The sequence below is a fragment of the Cinclus cinclus genome, chromosome 8 (genome assembly GCF_963662255.1).
Source record: "Cinclus cinclus chromosome 8, bCinCin1.1, whole genome shotgun sequence".
Classification (NCBI taxonomy): Eukaryota; Metazoa; Chordata; class Aves; order Passeriformes; family Cinclidae; genus Cinclus; species Cinclus cinclus.
In genome coordinates this window covers 4,981,705-5,001,507 of record NC_085053.1, presented here as the reverse complement: position 1 = coordinate 5,001,507, position 19,803 = coordinate 4,981,705, and the positions used below count along the sequence as shown (strand labels likewise).

Genomic DNA, 19,803 nt, shown 5'->3' with positions numbered 1-19,803 from the left:
TCACAGGAAATCAGCCCCAATATATTCTTCACCACAAGAAATAAAAAATCACCACAAGCAGAATCCTTCTATTATGAAATACACCAAAGAATTCATTCCTGTTTATCCCAAGACACATTCACCAGCAATTTCAACCCTTTTGTCATTGACAAATTATCCTGTGTAATATTTACAGCACAGGCAATTGGAAACATGTGCATGCAGGATTCCACTGCAGACAGGCATTCCTCTCTGGGCTCTCCCTTGGGAGCACTCCCAAGGATGGGATTATGGAGCAGATTTGCATCTCACATCTGGCAGAACTCACCATATACATTCAGGTTGAAAATCCTGTCCTCCTCTCCTGCAGGGTTAGTAGCCACACAAGTGTATTTTCCTGTGTCTGAGCTGAGAGCTCTGGAGATGTTTAATGTGCTGCCATCTGGAGTAACTCTACAAGGACCATCACAAAGCACAGTGAGTTTGTTTAGTGTTCCTTTGACCTGGCAAATAAACAGTCTGGTCTGGACATTTCAGTAACTACCTCTATCCTCTGGGGAGCTTGATGAGAGAATCACTGTGTTGTGCAAAATACTTTTGTTAGAGATAGGCTAAGAAGTTTTTCCTAGAGATGTCCTGTTTAATTTTGTTTTAAGATTCAACTCTGGCCAGGCTTTTGAAGGAACCATAATGAAAAGCATCAAGTAAAATGGTTCCATGCCTCAGATCTTTCCCTTCCAAAGGAACTAAATTACCTTAATAAACTTTCATGAAGCTGATGAACTTTTATGGAATTTACTAATGAGAAAGACATAAATATACATTTATCTCTGTTAAGAAAATGAAATTTAAAAAAATCCAACAAATTATACTTGATTTATAGAAGCTAAGGAGGGAGATTATGTTCTTAACCTGGCCAAGCTCCAGTTCAGAATCTCCTCACATTCCCTCCTAAGGGCCCTTAAAATTATAGAAGAGAATGCAGCGTCTGCTTATTTTTCTTGCCTTATCCTTTGTAAATCATCACTGGCAATTGTTTTTCCATCCTTCAGCCACTGCACATCCGGGGTGGGCATTCCAGTGGCATTGCAGAGCAGCTGGACACTCTCTCCCAGGAGGACACTGACCTCGCTCGGCATCTCAGAGCCAGCAATGCTGGGAGGAACTGGAAATGCACCATGGAGGGAAGATATTTAGCAGCAAGAAACATAACCTGAACTAGAGACAGCCACACTGCAGTAGTTCACGAGCACCAGCACTTAGTGCAGCACCTGGGGCAGATCCTCAGCAGCTGTGGCTGCCCCTGGATCCCTGGAAGTGTCCAAGGCCAAGCTGGACAGGGCTTGGAGCAACCTGGGTAAGTGGAAGGTATCTCTGCCCATGGCAGGAGGTTGCACTGGATGGGCTTTAATGTCCCTTCCAGCCCAAACCAGTCTGGGATTCTGTGACAAGCATCACTGCAGTCCTCTGAACATCCACACTGATTCCATCCTAATCAAAGCCATTTACAGCCTGTATTCCCAGGGAACAGGGATGACAGTCCTGCTATCCATGAAGTCAAGACTGTCAGTCCCACTAGTAAGTTCTGAGCATTTCAAGCAATTTCAGACACATTTGTTCAAACAACCAGCTTCACATTCCATTCCCAAACTTGGGGGAAATCTGACACGAAATTAGTGGGGATGAGTCGTTAGGAACAGAGAAAAACACAACAGTTGCAGACTAAGGGTGATTCACAGTGAGGCAGGAGACAATTCCATAACAAGTAAGGGTTTGTCATTTGAGGTGGGGGTGGGGAAGTATTCCTAAGGAATTCTGGCAGTAGGTCTTTGCTAACTCCTCCCATGGCACAACAGGTACCACTGCTCCTGAATTCATCTCCGTGTGCTGCTCTGCAGCCAAGCAAGGCAGCTCCAGTGCACAGCAGGAGGAAGGATGTGACCAACAGCAGATACATACAACCTGCACAACTCTGTTCAAGTTCCACACTCAGGGCTTAAGGATATTCATTTCCATGCAAGCTTTGAACCAGAAGTATTCAATTCTCCAACCACTCTCCCCTCTGGTTACAAAACTAACAGTCCAAATTCTCCACTTTTCTATGTGGTAATGTGATCTCAGTGTCCCCAGCACAGACAGTGTCACATTCACCCAACGTTCAACCAGTTCTGTTTTCTGCATCCTCCCCCATTTCTTACCTTGGATGGAAAGCACATATGTTTTCTGAGCTTTCCCCTCTGGATTGGAGGCAATACATGTGTAGGTGCCACTGTCCAGGACCTGAGAGCGAGCGATCTGAAGCTTGCTTCCACCAGATAAAATATGAACTTCAAGAGAGTCCAAGTTTTCTGAAATACATAAACAAGTCATCATTCCAAACCAGGATACAGGGAGCAAACATTTCTTTTGGGAGAAACTATTCCATCAAAGTTTCAAAACAAAGATCCCAATCAGTTCTCCTAAGAGTCTGTCTAGAAACAAATGAAGAAACACAAACCAGACAGCAAACAGCAAAGTGGTGCCTCAAAGAGGTGAACAAGAGGAGTGGAAAGCATGAGACAATGTTACCTATCGGTTTTCCATTCTTAAGCCACACTAATGTGGGTGGAGGAATTCCAGTAGCATCACACACAAAGGTGACAGGATTACTGATGGATTCACTGACCAGCTCTTGCTCAGGGCCTTCTATACTTGGAGGCACTGTGAATTGAATGGAAGCAGTTAAGAATGTTATGTAAACTGATTTGGAATTGCCTAATCTGCTAAATCTATGCTGGTATAATAACTATTGTAGATGATGCAGAGGGTGCTCACCATAAACATTGAGATGGAAATTTTTATCATCTCGTCCTGCAATATTTATGGCTTTGCAAACATACTGTCCCGTGTCAGAAACCTGAAATAAAAACAAGTTTTTAAAGAAATCATTATGGATTCTTATCTTAATGCTACAGTTAGTGACATTAAGAACCTGTGCCTCTGCCAACTCAAAGTGCTTCTCGCAGGATGAAAAGCCTTCAGGAAACACATCTCCCACGTACAGCATGTAAAATACACCATGAAAGACCGAAATTACTGCTTGGCAGTGGCAGAGCAGTGACAGATGCAGCCTCCCCCCAGCCTGGCCCACCTCTGCAGCCTTAATCCGCAGGGTCTGCCCATCTGCCAGGACCTCCACGGCGGCAGAGTCAGGAATGACACGGCTGTTCTTGTACCAGGTGATGACCGGGGCTGGGATGGCATTGGACTCGCAGTCCAGGGTCACCAGGGTGCCCACTTGCACGTTCAGCACTGTCACCGATGCTCCCCCCTGGGCCTTGATGCTCGGGGGCACTGGGGAAGGAGCCCAGACTCAGTTCTGCATTTTGTTGGAACAACCCAATAAAGCAGATAAACCCTCCCCACACTTTCCAAGCAAGAGATATCATTTCAGAAAACAGTAAAACACAAACCAAGGACAGTTAGGAAGCTCTTCTTCTGACTTTCCCCAGCTTGGTTCCTGGCAGTACAAGTGTATTCTCCACCATCTGACAGCTTGGCTCGGGGAATCTGCAGCATCCGACCACCTGGAACAAGGAGAGAAGGCTGGAGATTTGCTCTGTGGTGATTGTGTCAATCCCAAAGGCTGGTTTAGAATTACAAGTGCAACAGACTGAGCACAGACATTGTGCCCCATGAAGAGTGGCCATAGGCCCTATCAAAACAAACCAGACAGAAGCTGAGCCTGAAAGCTGCAAAATAGCTGAGATTTCTCACCAGGCACAATAAAAGTGTTGGAATTTGAACTGATAGGCTTTCCATTCTTGAGCCAGCTGAGATCAGGAGGTGGAAAGCCCGTGACCTCACAAGTCAGAGAGATTAAATTGTTCACCACCACGGTCAGATTCTCAGGGTTAGTCCCAACAACACTTGGAGAAACTGTGGAGAGAAAAATACATCAATAGCATCTAATCACTGTGTCAGCAAAGGATTTTCCACAAGATCCTGATTTACTACAATAAAGCTCAATTGCTGCATTTTGCCAAAGTGCCAGGTTGCAAAAATCTTTCACATCCCATGAACGGATCCACTTCTTTTTGGATACATCTGGAAATATGACTGAAAAAAAAATCCAGTGGTCATTCCTGTTCCTGTACTTCACAACAATGTCAGTTATTTCATTTGCAGTCCTTCTGTGCTGCAGGCTTGGGAGGGCTAACTAACCCACAGAAGATCCTGATGATGCACTGCCAATTTTCTAACACTGCTCATGGACATCTGCTGTGCGAGGCAGGACAGAGCAAATTCCCATTTTCAGGATATCTTCTGATAATGATGCCTGATTCCTTGCTGCTCCTGTTCTCTCTAGAACACTCCTTTTTTCACCTACAGAGACCCCAAACTCATCCTGCCCAACACAGTTCAGAGTTGTTCCATCTACCAGACAAACCTGTTGCTTAGCAGTGAGCTAAGCACTGGAAAATCCTGGCATGCAGCATTGCTCCAAGGGGTGCATTCCTTAAGCTTACAAGCCCCAGAATTTTTACATCAAGAGTAGTCTGACATGTGACCTTTCCAAAGGAACGATTTAAAATGAAAGAACTGCAAATCTCTTCCTTTTAATAATCTCCAAACTCTAGTTGCCATGTTTTTGCAGTGGGGATATATACAACACTTAAGAGGAAAGCAAAAGCATGTTCTTGGCTTTATTGTATGGAAAAATCATTCCAAAGAACACACAGACTCCTCCTCTTCAAAGACAGAAACATTGAAGTATTTTGGCCCATCTCCCCCTGAAATGCTCCAGCTGTTTGCTGTCACTTGAGTGACACAAACCAGTCATTAAGGCAAGTTTATGGCTCCTCTGGGCACTGCACAAACAAGAGCTGCCTATGTAAATGGGGAATTCAGTACATATTTTTCAGCTTGGAATAACTGAAGAATATTTCCCTGATAAAGAAGATAAAATGGTTCACCAGAGCAAGTGGAGAATTCTGATCTGATGATATCTGATAATTATTTATATTTATTTACTTTTACAGTTCCTTTTCCACAGATAGGATTATTGGCAATGGGTAATTTAATGTACAGGGCCAGATCTCAGCTCTCTTTAATGAAATTTGCTTAAATTGTATCAGTGGGTGATTTCAATTTCAGCAGTAAAAAACACCCACAAGTGTACCAGAGGTAATCTGCATATGCAAATGTATCTGTATATGCATGAAGATACAGTCACAGGCTCAAATATATTACTCAGCATGAAAATTACTTATTATTTCCCTACTATTTTAAGTCTGGGTGCTTATTTCTGTGGGGTCAGCCTGACAAGTATTCCAGATCAGGCAACCATCACCAAAGAAGAATTATATCCCAACCCTAAACCTTGGGAAGCATCTGTTAGTTGTGGTGACCTCAGAAAAAAGTTATAAGAAGTTACGGGATTGCCTATGTTAGTACCTCATACATATTCCTAACCCTTATTTCCCAATTAATTATCAGCATTCCCAGCTCCTAGAATGTTCTCCCTTCCTTGTATCCCCACTGGCCCTCAGCTGATGCAGTGTTCCACCCAGCCTACCCCACTGGACCCTGCCTTCCCTTACCCACCTCTGCACCACCTTCCCCTACACCCATCAGACCCTAACCTCAGCTCCACCCCCCCTCTGGCCCCATATTTATACCCCGGACCTCCCTTCATCCTTGTCTTTGACCACTGGCTCCTAAAGAACCTTGTCCCCTTGTTTACTGTATTTGGATTCTTGAGCCTTGTCCCACACTTACTTTCATTATTATTATTAAAGTGTTTTATGTTGCTAAGTTGTGGTCATTGTACCCGCTCTTTATTTTTTGCCACTTTTGCCCTGATACCTGAGAACCCTAAGAAGTATTGCCAGGGACCACCCTCTGCCCAATGCATTTCCTGTGTTTTAAAAGGTATTGTAGTAGTTTTATTACCTCACCTTGGAGACCAGAAGAGAATTTTTCAATTTAATAAAGAGCATCACCTTTAGTATTTTGTTTAAATTTATGAGAGCAGTTCTATTAGAAACTCATAAAAATGCTGGGAAATAGCCTTTTTTAATTTTTTTTGACATTGACAAAACACAGATCCTGCTGCTTACTGATAATGCATTTTCCTTAGTGCTTCAGCCAGTGTGGTCTTTTCCTGACCAGCTAAAGTCTGATTTTTCAAATTAAAATGCATTAAGAAAAATAGAGTTGGTAATAACTTGGTAATACTCTTGAGTTAGAATTGAAACTTCATCCAAGTATTTCTTTTAAGAGAATAGTATTTAGCTGTAGTCACTAAAACCAAATATTTTTAAGACTGAAGTTGAAATTTAAAGACAAATTTCAGGAAAAGTGAAATATTTTGATTTAAAAGCAAAACTCACACTTCAGGAAATCTGGACAGACTCCACTGTCTGTCCAGAAAATAATTTCTCAGAGAACAACTCCAGGGCAAATTCTTCCAATAACAACCATATGTTGTCAAGGTACTTTAAACAGCTATTTGAGTTCTGGTCTGTCAGAATCTCCATCACACCCAGTAGGACTCCCATAAATGAAGCTGAGGGGGTCTGAGCACTCTGCTAAAAATAACACATCCAAGCTGAACCAGCATTTGACAGAAGACAGAAGTTATGGATGATGGTACTTACTGTGAACATTGAGGTTAAAATATTTCTTGGCACTTCCAGCTATGTTTTCTGCAATGCAGACATACCTGCCAGTATCTGCTATTTGGGAATTCAAAATCTAAGGCAAAAAAAGACAAAATATGGTTTTGGAGCTAATATACTGACAACTCACTGCCAAAGAAGCAAGTGGAGAGGATTAAGTACAGCTCTCTGCTTTCACAGCTTTATTCAATTTCATTCATCAATGTGCAGTTCTTCAGAATACACTATTTTCACTATTTTCTCAAAAGAAGTCAATAATATTTAAAAGCAAGTGATTTCAACGGATGTGGTTCACAGCATGAACCCACAAATGGCTGGATCTGAGGAACTACATGGGAGTGAGAAGCAACAGGTGAGGGACAGGAACAAAGGACAAAAACACCTTATGTTTGCAGCACCTTGTAGGAATAAGAAGATACTTCCTACTTAGCAAAATCAGACCAATTTTTGTTGCCAAAACCCAGTTTTTCCACTATCAAAAAGGTTACACTACCTGTAACCTCCTTCCATTGGACAGAAACGCGTGCTTGTCATCCTCTGCCAGGAGCTGGCCATCCTTCTGCCAGGTGATCCTTGGGGTAGGGCTCCCCCTGGGAATGCAGTCCATGGCTGCCTCCTTGCTCACCAGCACGGTCACCTCCTCTGGCAGGTCCCTGTCAGCCTCACTGATGGATGGGGGAGCTGCAGGGAGCAAAGGTGACAACATGCACTCAGCACCTCTCAAGTGGTTGTGAGATGAGACTGGGTTTGCAGGAGGAAGTACTGAAACCTCCAGGGAATCCACTGAAAGATAAAGCCATCCCATGAGTAGTTCAGCTGGAACAACTCAGTGCAGCTCCAAGGAGAACTACAGAACTGCAGCAGAACTACACTTATTCACAGCACACAGAGAGAAGGAAAGGTAAAAACCCATCTTCCAATTATTCCATTGTGTTCTTTGCCATCAAAAGATTATTTCCAAGGCAGGACCCCTTTGTAACAATAAATCAGTATTTTCAGTGGTGTAACACCACCACAGAGGCAAAGAAGAGTTTCCCAAGGCTAAAACATTGAGTGCATCAACAGACACAAAAGGTCATCCAAATGGTTGTGCAGGCATTCATTAATCTAAATCCTCAGTTCCCTTCAGGAATTCTGCAATTATTGTGGAAAATGATGGCCAAAATAAAGAAAGAGAGAAACGTATTGGTCACAATTCTCAATGGGTAGCTGAAGAGAGAACAAGAGATACCAAGACAAAGTCTAGATTTTTACCTCTGCTCTTCTTTCTGGTGAATGGTGAGAGCTATAACACAACTGAGCTCCTATAATAATAACCTACTCACGTGGAACTAAGATCAACATTGTGTCCACACAACTCTGTAGAGCTGTACAGCTCTATCACCCCAAACACATTAACGTCACAGTTTACAAATAAACATTAAAAACACTAGGGACTCGTGGACTGTAATGGTGGGTTATTTTGCACAGAAGCCCTTTTTGGCACTCAGAGGAGAAGGGAAGCTCACAGAGCACTCGGACGTGGTAGTGGATGGAGTCCTGCCCTGCCTCGTTGACAGCCACACACACATATCTGCCGGCGTCCCCCGCCCGGGCACGCGGGATCTGCAGCACCCGGCCTCCTGCAAACACAAATCCAAGGGAACATCAAGCACTCTCCATCATCGCCACACCACATCCCACCAGAGACCTGAACAAGCAAATTTATGAATGGTCAGCATTTGGTCTGAATTATAAGTAGCTAAATGTTTTTATTTCCTGGCTACTTTTTCTATAGGCAGATAGTTGGAGTGCAGCCATGCTCTTACTGAAATGTTAGAGAAGAGCAATTAATTCCACATAAAGGAAGAACATGCTGCAGCAATATGCAGCCAGGCATTGCTCTTCCATCAAGAATAGAAGTATTTCTCAGTAAGATGGCACAGAACTAAGAGGCAAAAGGAAATAAAAGCACAGAATTTTCTGTTCCAAACTGAAAAGATTCACCTCTGAGGCTCAGAGGTACTTCTCACTCTGTTCTTCAAAAAAGCATAGTCATATATGGAGTCCTTCAGGAGAGGAAATCTTAGGAATACACTTTGGAAGTATTTGTCCTTGCTCTCTCAAGAGATGAACAAGATGGATAGGCAGGTGTTCCCCTTTTACCATCACCCTTCTTTAAACACTCCATCCCAAACCACGTCTGCATAGCAACACTCATGACTGTAGGCAGCTCTTGCCCTTCCCCACAAGCTTAATTAAATGATCATGGCCATTTTTCTGCTGCAAACATGCTTTCTATGCCTCGCTCCTTGGTTAAGAAGCTTTTCTACTCCAATTATCTTTTTGTCAAAGCAAATTTAATAAGGACATAAATCAGGAACACATCAGAGAGAAGGTATCATTGCTGTATTTGATTTTGCAACACACTGAAGCATCCAAGGCCAGACTGGATGGGGCTTGAAGAAAGACGAGTTAGCAGAAACTGTCCCTGCCCATGGAAGAAGGTCAAATGAGATGGGCCTTAAGAGTCCTTCAAACCAAACAGTTCTGAGATTCCATGATTCACTGCTAGAGTTCAGTGGTGACATTCACACCATTTTAGGGACTACATCTTAAATTAAAGGAAACAACTTAAAGTCAAGGACTGGAGAGAAATATTTCCAGCTAATGAAGTCTGAAATGAACAGTAAAGAAGCACTCTGAAGGGAACAAGTGTGTCATCATCAGCACTAAGGCCATTCCTTGGCTTGGGCTGGATGGGACCTTAGAGATCATCCAGTGCCACTCTCTGCCATGGGCAGGGACATCTTCCACTATCCCAGGTTACTCCAAGCCCTGTCCAGCCTGGCCTTGGACACTTTTAGGGATCCAGGGACAGCCACAGCTTCTCTGGGCACCCTGTGCCAGGGCCCCACCACCCTCATAGCCACTAACTGTTTCCCAATATCCAATGTACACCCACTCTCCTTCAATTTGAGTCTATACCCCCTTGTCCTGTCCCTCTATCCTTTGTCTCTCTCCAAGCTTCCGTCAGCCCCTTCAGGCACTGCAAGTCCACAGTGAGGTCACCCTGATGCTTCTTTTCTCCAGGCTGAACAATCCCAACTTTGCCAGCCTTTCCTCACAGGAGAGGGGCTCCAACCCTCTGATCACCTCAGTGCAGGGCCAGAGAGTGCCAGCTGAACACCCACCTGGCAGGATGAGCACTCTGTCACTGGAGCTCAGGGGATGCCCATCCTTAAACCACGTGAGCACAGGGGGAGGAACAGCATTGGTCTCACAGTACAGTGACAGGGGGTTGTTGATAATCACATCTCTACTTTGTCCACCTCTTTCTGCATCTACCATGTTCCCAGCTTCCCATTCCCTGTAAGGTTTTTGGAAGCTAGGAGGAACTACAACAAAGAAGAGGAAAAGCATTAGCATTTTTCAGCAGAAATAGCTGGTAAATAAAGAAATAAGAAGGTATTATAATGTTCAATAGCAGCAATAAAAATGAAGCGTATTCAATCAACCCCTCCCCCTACTTTAAGCTACCCAGGAAAAATCTAGTTCTAGAATGAACAATTGAGCAATTTACTGTGTATTTTTTGAAGACTAATAAATAGCAGTGGAAGATGACCTGGTAACAAACACAGAGGTTATTCATCAACAAAAAGAGCTGAACAGTGAAGTATCTGTTTTCACTCAAGCTCTCATTTTTGTCTAAATTTTCAGAAATTACTCATGATTGTTTCCTTGTATTTACACATAGTAGGCCAATAGGATGCTTATGTCTGGGGCCTTTAAATACTACTCAAAACAGAAAAATAAAGTATGTCTTAGTTGAAAACTCATTAAAATTTTTCATGGTATTTAGAGGAAGACCAGAGTTGCTATGTCATTGCACTGATTTGAGAAACACAACATATAAAAGAATAATCAAATACAAAATGTCAGCAATGAGCAAAATATCCCTGAAATTAAAGCCACACAAAACACGAAAGCATTTGGTTTGACCACACAAGGGTAAAGGACCTAAAAGTATTAATTCAAACATCCCAGAATATTAGAAAAGCAAGCTACCAGGAGAGTTTTATTACCCTTTTACCTTGTATATTTACATCAAATTCCAGTTCATCCTCCCCAGCAATGTTGGAGGCCAGGCAAGTGTAGCGCCCTGTGTCTGACACCTGGGCCTCCTTAATGTGCAGGGTGTGGCCACTGTCCTGGATCAGGACATGTTCATCTGCCTGCAGTGGCTGCAATGTCAATTCAAAAGAAAATTAATACTCAGCAAAGAACACACTAGAAATAGCCAGATTTGCAGTAGCAATATGAGTAAACTCAATCAAGCTCCAAGTTCCTGGAGACAATTTTCTTTTCACAGTTCTTCATCCTTGTGATCATGGTGGCTGGTCTGCTCAAGGATGTGATTTTCCATCACTCCTAGCCCCAGGATGCTGCTGAGAGGAGCAATGCCATCCCCATCAGGCCAGGGCTCTTGTGACATTAGATCCAATCAGGCTGATCCAATCCCTGAGCTCACTGGCCAAGTTTCCAATACATGGAAAACTCCCACCTTTCTGTGAGGTGAACAAATGGAACTAATCCTTCCTACAGGTCTGCTGCCCAAAAAGGACACGGTTTGAACACAGAATGGACAGAGCAGCAGCACAGAGAGACACAGGATTAGATGCTCCTGTGCCCAAATGTGGCTCACACGTGGCAGCAGAGGCTGCAGTGGCACAGCCTGTGTGTCCAGAATACATTAGATGTGCTCATCTACATGAGCAGCCTGGTCCAGTGGCAGAGGTGGAACTGGATGGGCTTTGAGGCCCCTTCCAACTCAAACCATGCTATAAATCCATGCTTCCACGATTAGGGAGTCAGCACTGAACTCCTGGCCTGCAGAGGACAATTCATTCAGTCTGTGGATAGGAGTGAGAGCCTTTCACCCAGGGCAGCCTAAGAAGCAGCAGCTGCTGTACCACTGGCAGTCAGATGTGTACAGCCACTGCTTTTGGGGACCTCGTAACTCCCCAAATTGAGTTTTTCTTTGGCAATACCACCAGGACTCCCAGGGATCCCAGAAGAGCAAGGGCACACTTTAAACAGCCAGAGGGTGATCATTCAAGTTATTCCCTCATGCTCATTAAATCCAGGAAGAGCTGTTCCATGATGAATGCCCTACAAAGAACAGCTCAAGCAAGAGATTATACTCTCCTTTCTTACAGAAGAGCAGCACAGTTCCTTTTCTATTGATCCCCTGCTGTATTGCAGTGTGTGCCCATGGCCCTGCCCTTCCCAAGCTCTCCAGATGGATTCATGAAGCGTGGTGTGTGGCAGGACTCGAGCATCACTCCCCCAGAGCAGCCAGATGCTCTTGTGGCTTTGTGCACTCTGCCAGGACTGAGGGGGAGGCTCTGCAACTTTTGCAAGGGCAGTACTTGAGGGAACCATCTGTAACAGGGTCTTTGGGGACTTTACACAACAGCCACGGGCCCTGTGGTCACACCATGGAACGCTCTTGCCAAGAAGGGCACTCCCTTCTCACAGCACAGTGCCAGGCCTGGAAACTCCAGCCCCAGTGTCCCAGGCACTGCCAGGCACCCACCAAAAGCCAGGATGTCGATTTTCAGAGGTCTGGCTCACAGCAAACACGCCAAACTGCTGGGCAGTGATTCTGCCAGCAGCAGGGAGCGAGGGTGACTCCTGCTGCCCTGCATGGACGCTATTTCCAGGGACAGGGAACACACAGCTGTTCCTGTCCCACGTCCCCTCAGAGGAAGGAATCAAGTTTGTGACTGGCCTGTCCATCCTTGTACCAGCTGATGGCAGCAGCAGGAATGGCGTGAGCTTCACACTCCAGGGTCAGGCTGTGGTTCACTTTGATCTTCACCTCCTTGGGGGACAGCCCTGTCCCTGAAACATCCCCTTTGGCAATGGTGGGTGGAACTGCACACAGACAAAGAAAGGCAGAGTAGGGAGAGACTGTCATGGCTTACTGGCTGCTGCAGCATTTCAACATTAACTAGAAAAAGGGAGATCCCAGATGATAACCTCCAGGAAAGCAAGTGCATTCCCCCAATAATCTGCCTCTTGCCCACAGACAAATTATTACTTTTATATATACTTATACCTATTATACATATGTATTTTTAGCCACTTTTAGTACAGGTATTATGTACAAAAATAGATAAAACTGTGTTCAACACTTTTAAACCTGTACATTTTTAAACCTGCAAACCTGACTACAGCCCTGCCTAACTACAGCACTTCATTATTACCTGCCTGGCTTCAATTCTATAAAGTGCAGGGTACTGTAGTCATTAAAAAGCATTTTAATGGAAACTAATATTCCCAGAAACATGTTTGATCACAAAGTCCACACTCAGGATAGCTGGTCAAAACTCAACATTTCCACTGAAATCCCAGTGTTGCAAAATCCTGTTTCTTTCTGAATCAGAAGAAAAATAGAATGTTTCAAAATTCCTCAGCTACCCCCCAGGCTCGGTCTCATAATATTTTTTAAATTATGTATAATGCTTTCAGAGCATTTTCTACTCTGTTTTTTCCACTGGGAATTTTAAATTTTCCCCTAATACTTACAGTGTCCTAATAACTGACAGTTGCAATGGCATTTGGGGGTGAAGGGCATTACGTTCCCACATAGCCATGCATTAGTAATGAACTCTTTTGTCATCTTTTCATTATTCCAAATCCACTGGGGCCTTATTAGGGACTTAGTGTAATTAAATAACAGTATAGTTACTGTAAGGGAGCAAACCAATTACAAATCAGACTGGGAAATTTAAAAAAAAAAGGGTAAAAGTCATGCTTGATTGAGCACATAATGAAGAATTTGAGCATTAAAATTGAGTATTTAGGTAGAGATGCTCAAAGGATAACGTGCTGACAGAAAAATTTGAATGAAAAAACTTTTGTGCATATGGAATCTTATGGAAGGATATAAAAACAGCACCCTCCTGTTTTACCTTCCCCAATAAAGTGTCCCACTATATGTTAGAGGCCCTCTCCTGTTTTTCTAAAATGGTTTCTGTACTCAGGAGATTCTCTGCTCACATCTCCCATTTTGCTGCACTCATGTGGCTTGAAAACCATCACCAAAAGAAGCATTTCACAGAAAACTGGAGTTCAGTATTTCTTAAATGTCCTCCCCTGGGTGATATATAGGATTTTAGCACAACTGTAGCATTGCAAAGGATGCAACAATCAACTTTTCTGGCGTCTTTCCTCCAGCAATGGCAGGAGCTTTGCTCAGCAAAGCCATTAATAGGAAATCTTGTATTCAACGCTGCAATGGGGAAAATGGAAAAATGCAAAATTAAAAGAAATTTCAAAAAGTGAAGGGATTGCCATACTGTAGACTTTCACTTCATAGTGCCTCAGTGTCTCTCCAGCCTCATTTGTGGCTATGCAGGTGTATCTTCCAGAGCTGTCCTGCTGGGCATTCAGGATCTGCAGGGTTCGCCCACCTGCCAAAGACACCAACCTTTAATAGCACCCACACCATACTCTTGCTTCCCAGTTATTTGAATATTTCCTGCAGCATATTTCCAGCCCTTTGGTCCAAAATCTGCCCTTTGAAGAGCAGAAAATCTGACTGCTTAATCCCATGTGTAACGAATGTGTGCATGATTCATGGCAGTGCTGTGGATCTCAACTCCTGTTGCTTATGAATTCTTGGGAAATTCATTAAGAAATTTCTCAAGAAATTTGTGCAGGGAATTTCTTGGAGATATTTAGACAGGACTCATTCTTTCTCTGAACACTTGCTTTTAACAAGGCAAAGTACTTGTACATCTACAGTACTCCAGTGTTCCCTTTGAAGCTTATTCCCATTTTCCACCTCCACAGGTACGAGGGAAAAATTATTCTACTAACTAAAACTGGGAAACTACTAATGACTTAGAAAAATCCCTTGTTCCTTTTATTAATTTATATCATTCTCCATCTAATTTCCACACTTAACTGCACGTCATTTATATTTATCATTAACTCATATGAATTTTCCAATCATTTTTTTTGATGGCACAAAAGGATAAAAACATAATAAAACACAAATACACAATCAGTTAATTGTGAAGTACTTAAAAATATTGGCATAGGAAGTGCTAGAGAAGTACAAAGAACCCCAGAATGGTTTGGATTGGAAGGAACTTAAAGCCCATTCATGGGCAGGAGCACCTTCCACTATCCCAGTTTGCTCCAAGCCCCATCCAGACTGGCCCTCGACTCTTCCAGGGATGGGGCAGCCACAGCTTCTCTGGACAACCTGTGCCAGTATTGCACTTAAGAAAAATATAGATTTTTTTTAAAGAATTCCATAACAGAAAAACATGCAATGAAAGAATTAGGTGTTACTTCTCAGTAAGAGCAGAGTTTACCTGGTAGAATGCGGATGTTTCTGCTGGACTCTAAGGGATTCCCATCTTTCAGCCAGGTGATGGTGGCTGGGGGGTAGGAGTAAGCTTCACAGACCAGTGAGGTGGGGCTGTTGAGGATAACGGTGACATCTTCTGCATTTCCTCTGCTGTTTGCTCCCACAATGCTTGGAGCCACTGGGAACAACAAAATCAGTAACCACAGGGAGGAAAGCCCCTCTCTGAAAAGCCTATTTTCTGGTCCCTCTTCAGTCTAGGAATCTATCTGCAGCCTCAGCTAGCTGGGAGGCAGTCCAACAAGGAGAACCAAAGCCCAGATCCAGAAAACACTCAGCTGGTTTTATGCTTTGTCCTGAAATCAACAGTGATCCCAAATCAGTGGAATTCACTCCCACCCATGCCTCTGTCAAGCTCAGGTCCCCAGGAAGCCAGCTATTGCTCCTTCAGCAGAACTGCTGCTTGATATTGCTGGGAGGAGGGATGAGCCCAGGAATAAGTTGTTTGTGGAAAACAAACTCACCATTGTTTGCACTTTGTTGTGCAACAACCCTTATGGGGGGAAAAAAACCAAAACAAAACAAAAAATCAAAATGAGAAGTGCAGATGGTTCCAGCTTTTCTGAAGAGATCACAATCTTCAGATTCTCCTTCCCTGAATCACAATAAGCCGAAGTGCTGTCCTGCCCATTCCATAGGGACGATGTCCTGTGAAGGTTCCCTATGTTCCAACTCCATTGTTTAAAGCACAGCACTGGTGTTTCTATCAAACCACTATCACTTATCAATTACTAAGATGTAAAATTCCCATCACAGACAGGCAACCTGTGCACTGCTGTCAGTAAAGCCCTACAGAATTCCAACGGGACTCTCTCTCCCCAAGCTGCCTGCTCCTGTGGCAGAGGCAGCCCAGCTGCTCACCAAGCACGTTGAGGCTGTAGGTTTTGCTCCTGTCCCCAGCAGTGTTGGATGCCACACACGTGTACCGGCCCGTGTCCAGGAGCTGTGCCTCAGAGATGTGCAGGGATCGCCCACTGGAGACAATCCTGGGATCTCCAGCCTCGACCAGAGCCTGCCCGTCCTTCAGCCACGTCACCTGTGGCATGGGGTTCCCTGGAGGGAGTTGGGGAAATGGCAAACATGAGTTGGTACATAACCTCTAGGATATGCTAAGATTTCTGAGAAACAGGAAAATACAGTTTCAAGTGTGCTTTTCATGTACACGTAAGGAGGGAAGTTTTGGAATATTCATTCTGAAGTCTCTGAACCTCCTGAAGTGGTATACACCTTCTCTGAAATTCCACAGGCCTTCAGAGAAGAAATATCCCAGCAACATTCCTCTTAGTTCATTTCATCCAACCTTTACAAGGAGTGCTTAGTCCTGCTCTAGGCACCACAGTTAAATCTGAGATTTAAAAATCCCACTGACTGAAATCCCATTAAAAACAGGCTGTGCAGCACCAGTAATGATCTAACCATGGCTTTGATGAGCAAAGGTAAATCAGAAACTGTTCTTTTACCTGTCACCTCACACACCAGGGTAACTCCATGCTTCTCTTTCACTTTCACGTCTTCCAGTGCATTTTCCCCCACAATTCCTGGAGGCACTGCAACAGGCAAGGACACAACATCAGCATGGATTCTTTGCAACACCAAAATGCAACAGGTTGCTTGATGATGGCGCTAGGAGGGATGAGCCCAGGAACACAGGATTAGGAAAGCAAACTCTTTTTTGGTTACACAGTAACTGCCATAAAAAACCCAAGAGCAAAACAACAGATTCCCAACAAGTGGATGCTGTGCCACGGCTTATCAGTGTTCTCTGCAAATACAGCTAATTCCATGAAGGAATGAACATACTACATACATCTAAAGGCACCTTGATGTGGTACAAATTACATTTCTCTAGGGAAGTAGAAGATGAAACACCTAAAATACTCATCCCACCCACCCAAACAGCCAACTCAAGGCAAGGAAACTCCAACTGTATAGCTGACATGTTTCCAAATTATCCTGGTCTACTTGTGCTTTTGGATGAGGAGGGCAGACTGTGAACATGCTGGGGAGTAGCTGTGGTGGTTAAAAGCATGTGATAAATTATTTCTTTCAAGGTGGAGGCATCTGTAGATCAGGCCAAAGAAACTGGCACTACAAGTTGAAGTAGGCATGGAGTGTAACAAGCTGAAAAGGAGACCTATAGTTATTAGAAAGCAGCTCCATATCCAGGAGATATAGGAAATTTTGTAACAAAATGGTCAGAGTATGGAGCCAGGTTTATGCTTTAATAATCCTGTAAAATGCAAACTTTCAGCCTAGACAGAAGATCTAAAAAGAAAGGAATTAAAATATATTTAGCAGCTTATTTGTCATCTAGCTCATTGTTGGAAAAAAAAACATTTTATAAAAGAATGAATCATGGAAATATGCAAAATTCATTGTCAACAGAGACAAGAATGCTACACCAGATTTCTGGTAACTAATGAAGAGTTCAAACTAGAGTGAAGGAAACAAATGGGGGGAAACAAAGCTTAAAATCATAAAGTTCAGTACTTCAGCCAGAAGTTACATTTATTCATAAACAAAGACAGCAACTCATCGCTTTGACTCCAAAATAATACAGTAACTCGTCAACACATCTTAATTTCAGAAATATGGCAAAGCCACTCCAAACCCTTTACAAATTTATAAATATTGTGCTTATTACACTAAGCTCTGCCTGCAAACTGCTGTACCTCCTACAAGAACCCAGAAGAACCCTGGCATGTCTGTGTACAGCTCCCACTGACAGTGACTGGTGAGGATTCTGTGCCATTGTTAGGCCCCATTCCAGTAACTTTGCTCTAGAAAGACAAAGAAATTACTGGGGGCAGGGAAGAGAAAACTGAACAGTGGAATTTTCCACTTGAAATCAGCTTCACTGAGAATTTTTCTTCAAGGAAAACAAAGACTATGCAACAGAGATTCCCAGAAGCCTCAAGCACACCCTGCTACTAAAACCCTCCAAAGAAAACAGTCAGACAATTAATGCTTTCCAGTGTTTATCCATTTCTTCCATTCTACCACACTTCCATGAGCTCATCAAATACACATGAACTGACTTGAATGAGAATTATCACTTACAGGCTGAATATGCCCAAGTCAGCTGAAGGCAAGGGAAGATGAGGGTGCCTGGCACCTCAGAGAAAGGAAACTGAGAACAAAATCCTATACAGAAATGCTGTGAGAAAACCTGCACTGTGCCAGGCCTGACAATTACTGATAAAAATAGCAGTTATTAAACCAAGAAGTAGTGTTTTCTGGGGAAAATACTGATTTGGAAAACTAAGCAATGTGATAAAATAATACATTAATGGTTTCAAATAGCATCTAAAGAGCCTGCTAGATAACTCCTGGTCTAAGTACATCAGCAGGATCACCCCGGCTCTGCTGACTGAAGGTTTCCACTGTATTGGAGTTGGGATTGCTGATCCTGGAGAAGGCTCTGGGGAGACTCTGGAGCCCCTTCCAGGACTTCAGTGGGCTTCCGGAGAGCTGAAGAGGGACTTTGGACAAGGACCTGGAGGGACAGCACAAGGGGGAATAGCTTCCTACTGCCTGAGGGCAGGGATAGATGGTATACTGGGAAGAAATCCTTCCGTGTGAGGGTGGGAAGGCGGTGGCACAGGGTGCCATCCCTGAAAGTACCCAAGGCCAGGCTGGACAGGGATTGGAGCAACCCAGGATAGTTGTGTGCATGGCGGGGAGGGGGGGACAGAATGAGATGTGCTCTAAAATCCCTTCCAACCTAAACCCTTCCAGGTTTCTATGATCCTGTGTAAGAGAAGCTTCTCTTTACACCCTGATTTTCTGTCTTGGTATCAAATTCACTTTTTTCCCCCATAAGGAGGTGTGTTTTGGCATAATTTTTTTAAACTACTAGCAAAGTATACAGAATTACTCCCTTAATGTACAAACCCTTCTGACCCAAACCCAAGCAGGTACTCACCCAGGACAGACAGGTGGAAGTCCTTCCTGGCCTCCCCTGCCTCGCTGGTCACCACACATGTGTAATGTCCCTCATCTGCCACTCCCACGGGGCTGAGCCGCAGTGTCCGGCCACCTGAGACAGCCAAAACAGCATCAGAGCCCTGCTCTGCCACCCAGCACCATCCCGGGGCTGGGCAGGGCACACACACCCTGCTCTGCCACCCAGCACCATCCCGGGGCTGGGCAGGGCACACACGCCCTGCTCCACTGCACAGAATTCATGGATCGGCACTTGGGATGCGGCAGGAACACTGTGCTTGCAACACACACTTCTGGGCAGGAAACTGGGACAGCTACACTACCTCTGACAGCAGGGTTTTCTCTCACAAGACTGCTTTGCTATACTGAGATTCTAGATGAATATTCAGGAAAATTAATAATGCCTCATCAGTACACCCAAAAATAAGCTTATTTCTATAAACACCTTGCGTTATGAATACCCTTAAGGTATTTTAATATGTATAGATAAAGAATAAAATTCCCCTTCTCCCTTCTAGCATTTGCATTAATTGTGCCATCAATAATAACAATAGCAACAGCTGATAACAACACTGGTTTACATGCAGTGGTTTAAAAGTACAGATTCTTCTTAATTCTGTAGTTGTCAAGTCACCTTTGTACAGACACGTTCATTTAAAAGGAAGATTTGCAAGTATCTTTAACCAAAGACCATGAATACCCCTGCTTTGCCATCACAGAGCAACTTCTCTTTGCTTGCTTTTTGGCAGAGGAACAGCAGAACAGACATTAGGGAGCATTTGAATGTGAAGC

At 43.7% G+C, this 19,803-nt stretch overlaps 1 protein-coding gene across 1 annotated transcript in view; it reads right to left on the bottom strand.

Annotated features, from left to right (window-relative positions):
• The window catches only part of HMCN1 (hemicentin 1), a 162,797-nt gene that overhangs the window by 36,522 nt on the left and 106,472 nt on the right, over positions 1-19,803 (bottom strand). Inside the window, exons 47-65 of the mRNA XM_062497861.1 lie at positions 18,992-19,105; positions 16,527-16,613; positions 15,928-16,119; positions 15,014-15,187; positions 13,988-14,101; positions 12,415-12,560; positions 10,714-10,864; positions 9,815-10,018; positions 8,150-8,263; positions 7,135-7,322; positions 6,621-6,717; positions 3,736-3,897; positions 3,432-3,545; positions 3,110-3,312; positions 2,794-2,875; positions 2,548-2,679; positions 2,178-2,327; positions 985-1,144; positions 308-432 (exon numbers count right to left, since the gene is read on the bottom strand). Coding sequence (XP_062353845.1) covers positions 308-432; positions 985-1,144; positions 2,178-2,327; positions 2,548-2,679; positions 2,794-2,875; positions 3,110-3,312; positions 3,432-3,545; positions 3,736-3,897; positions 6,621-6,717; positions 7,135-7,322; positions 8,150-8,263; positions 9,815-10,018; positions 10,714-10,864; positions 12,415-12,560; positions 13,988-14,101; positions 15,014-15,187; positions 15,928-16,119; positions 16,527-16,613; positions 18,992-19,105 — 2,709 coding nt within the window. The remainder of the gene's footprint in view (positions 1-307; positions 433-984; positions 1,145-2,177; positions 2,328-2,547; positions 2,680-2,793; positions 2,876-3,109; positions 3,313-3,431; positions 3,546-3,735; positions 3,898-6,620; positions 6,718-7,134; positions 7,323-8,149; positions 8,264-9,814; positions 10,019-10,713; positions 10,865-12,414; positions 12,561-13,987; positions 14,102-15,013; positions 15,188-15,927; positions 16,120-16,526; positions 16,614-18,991; positions 19,106-19,803) is intronic.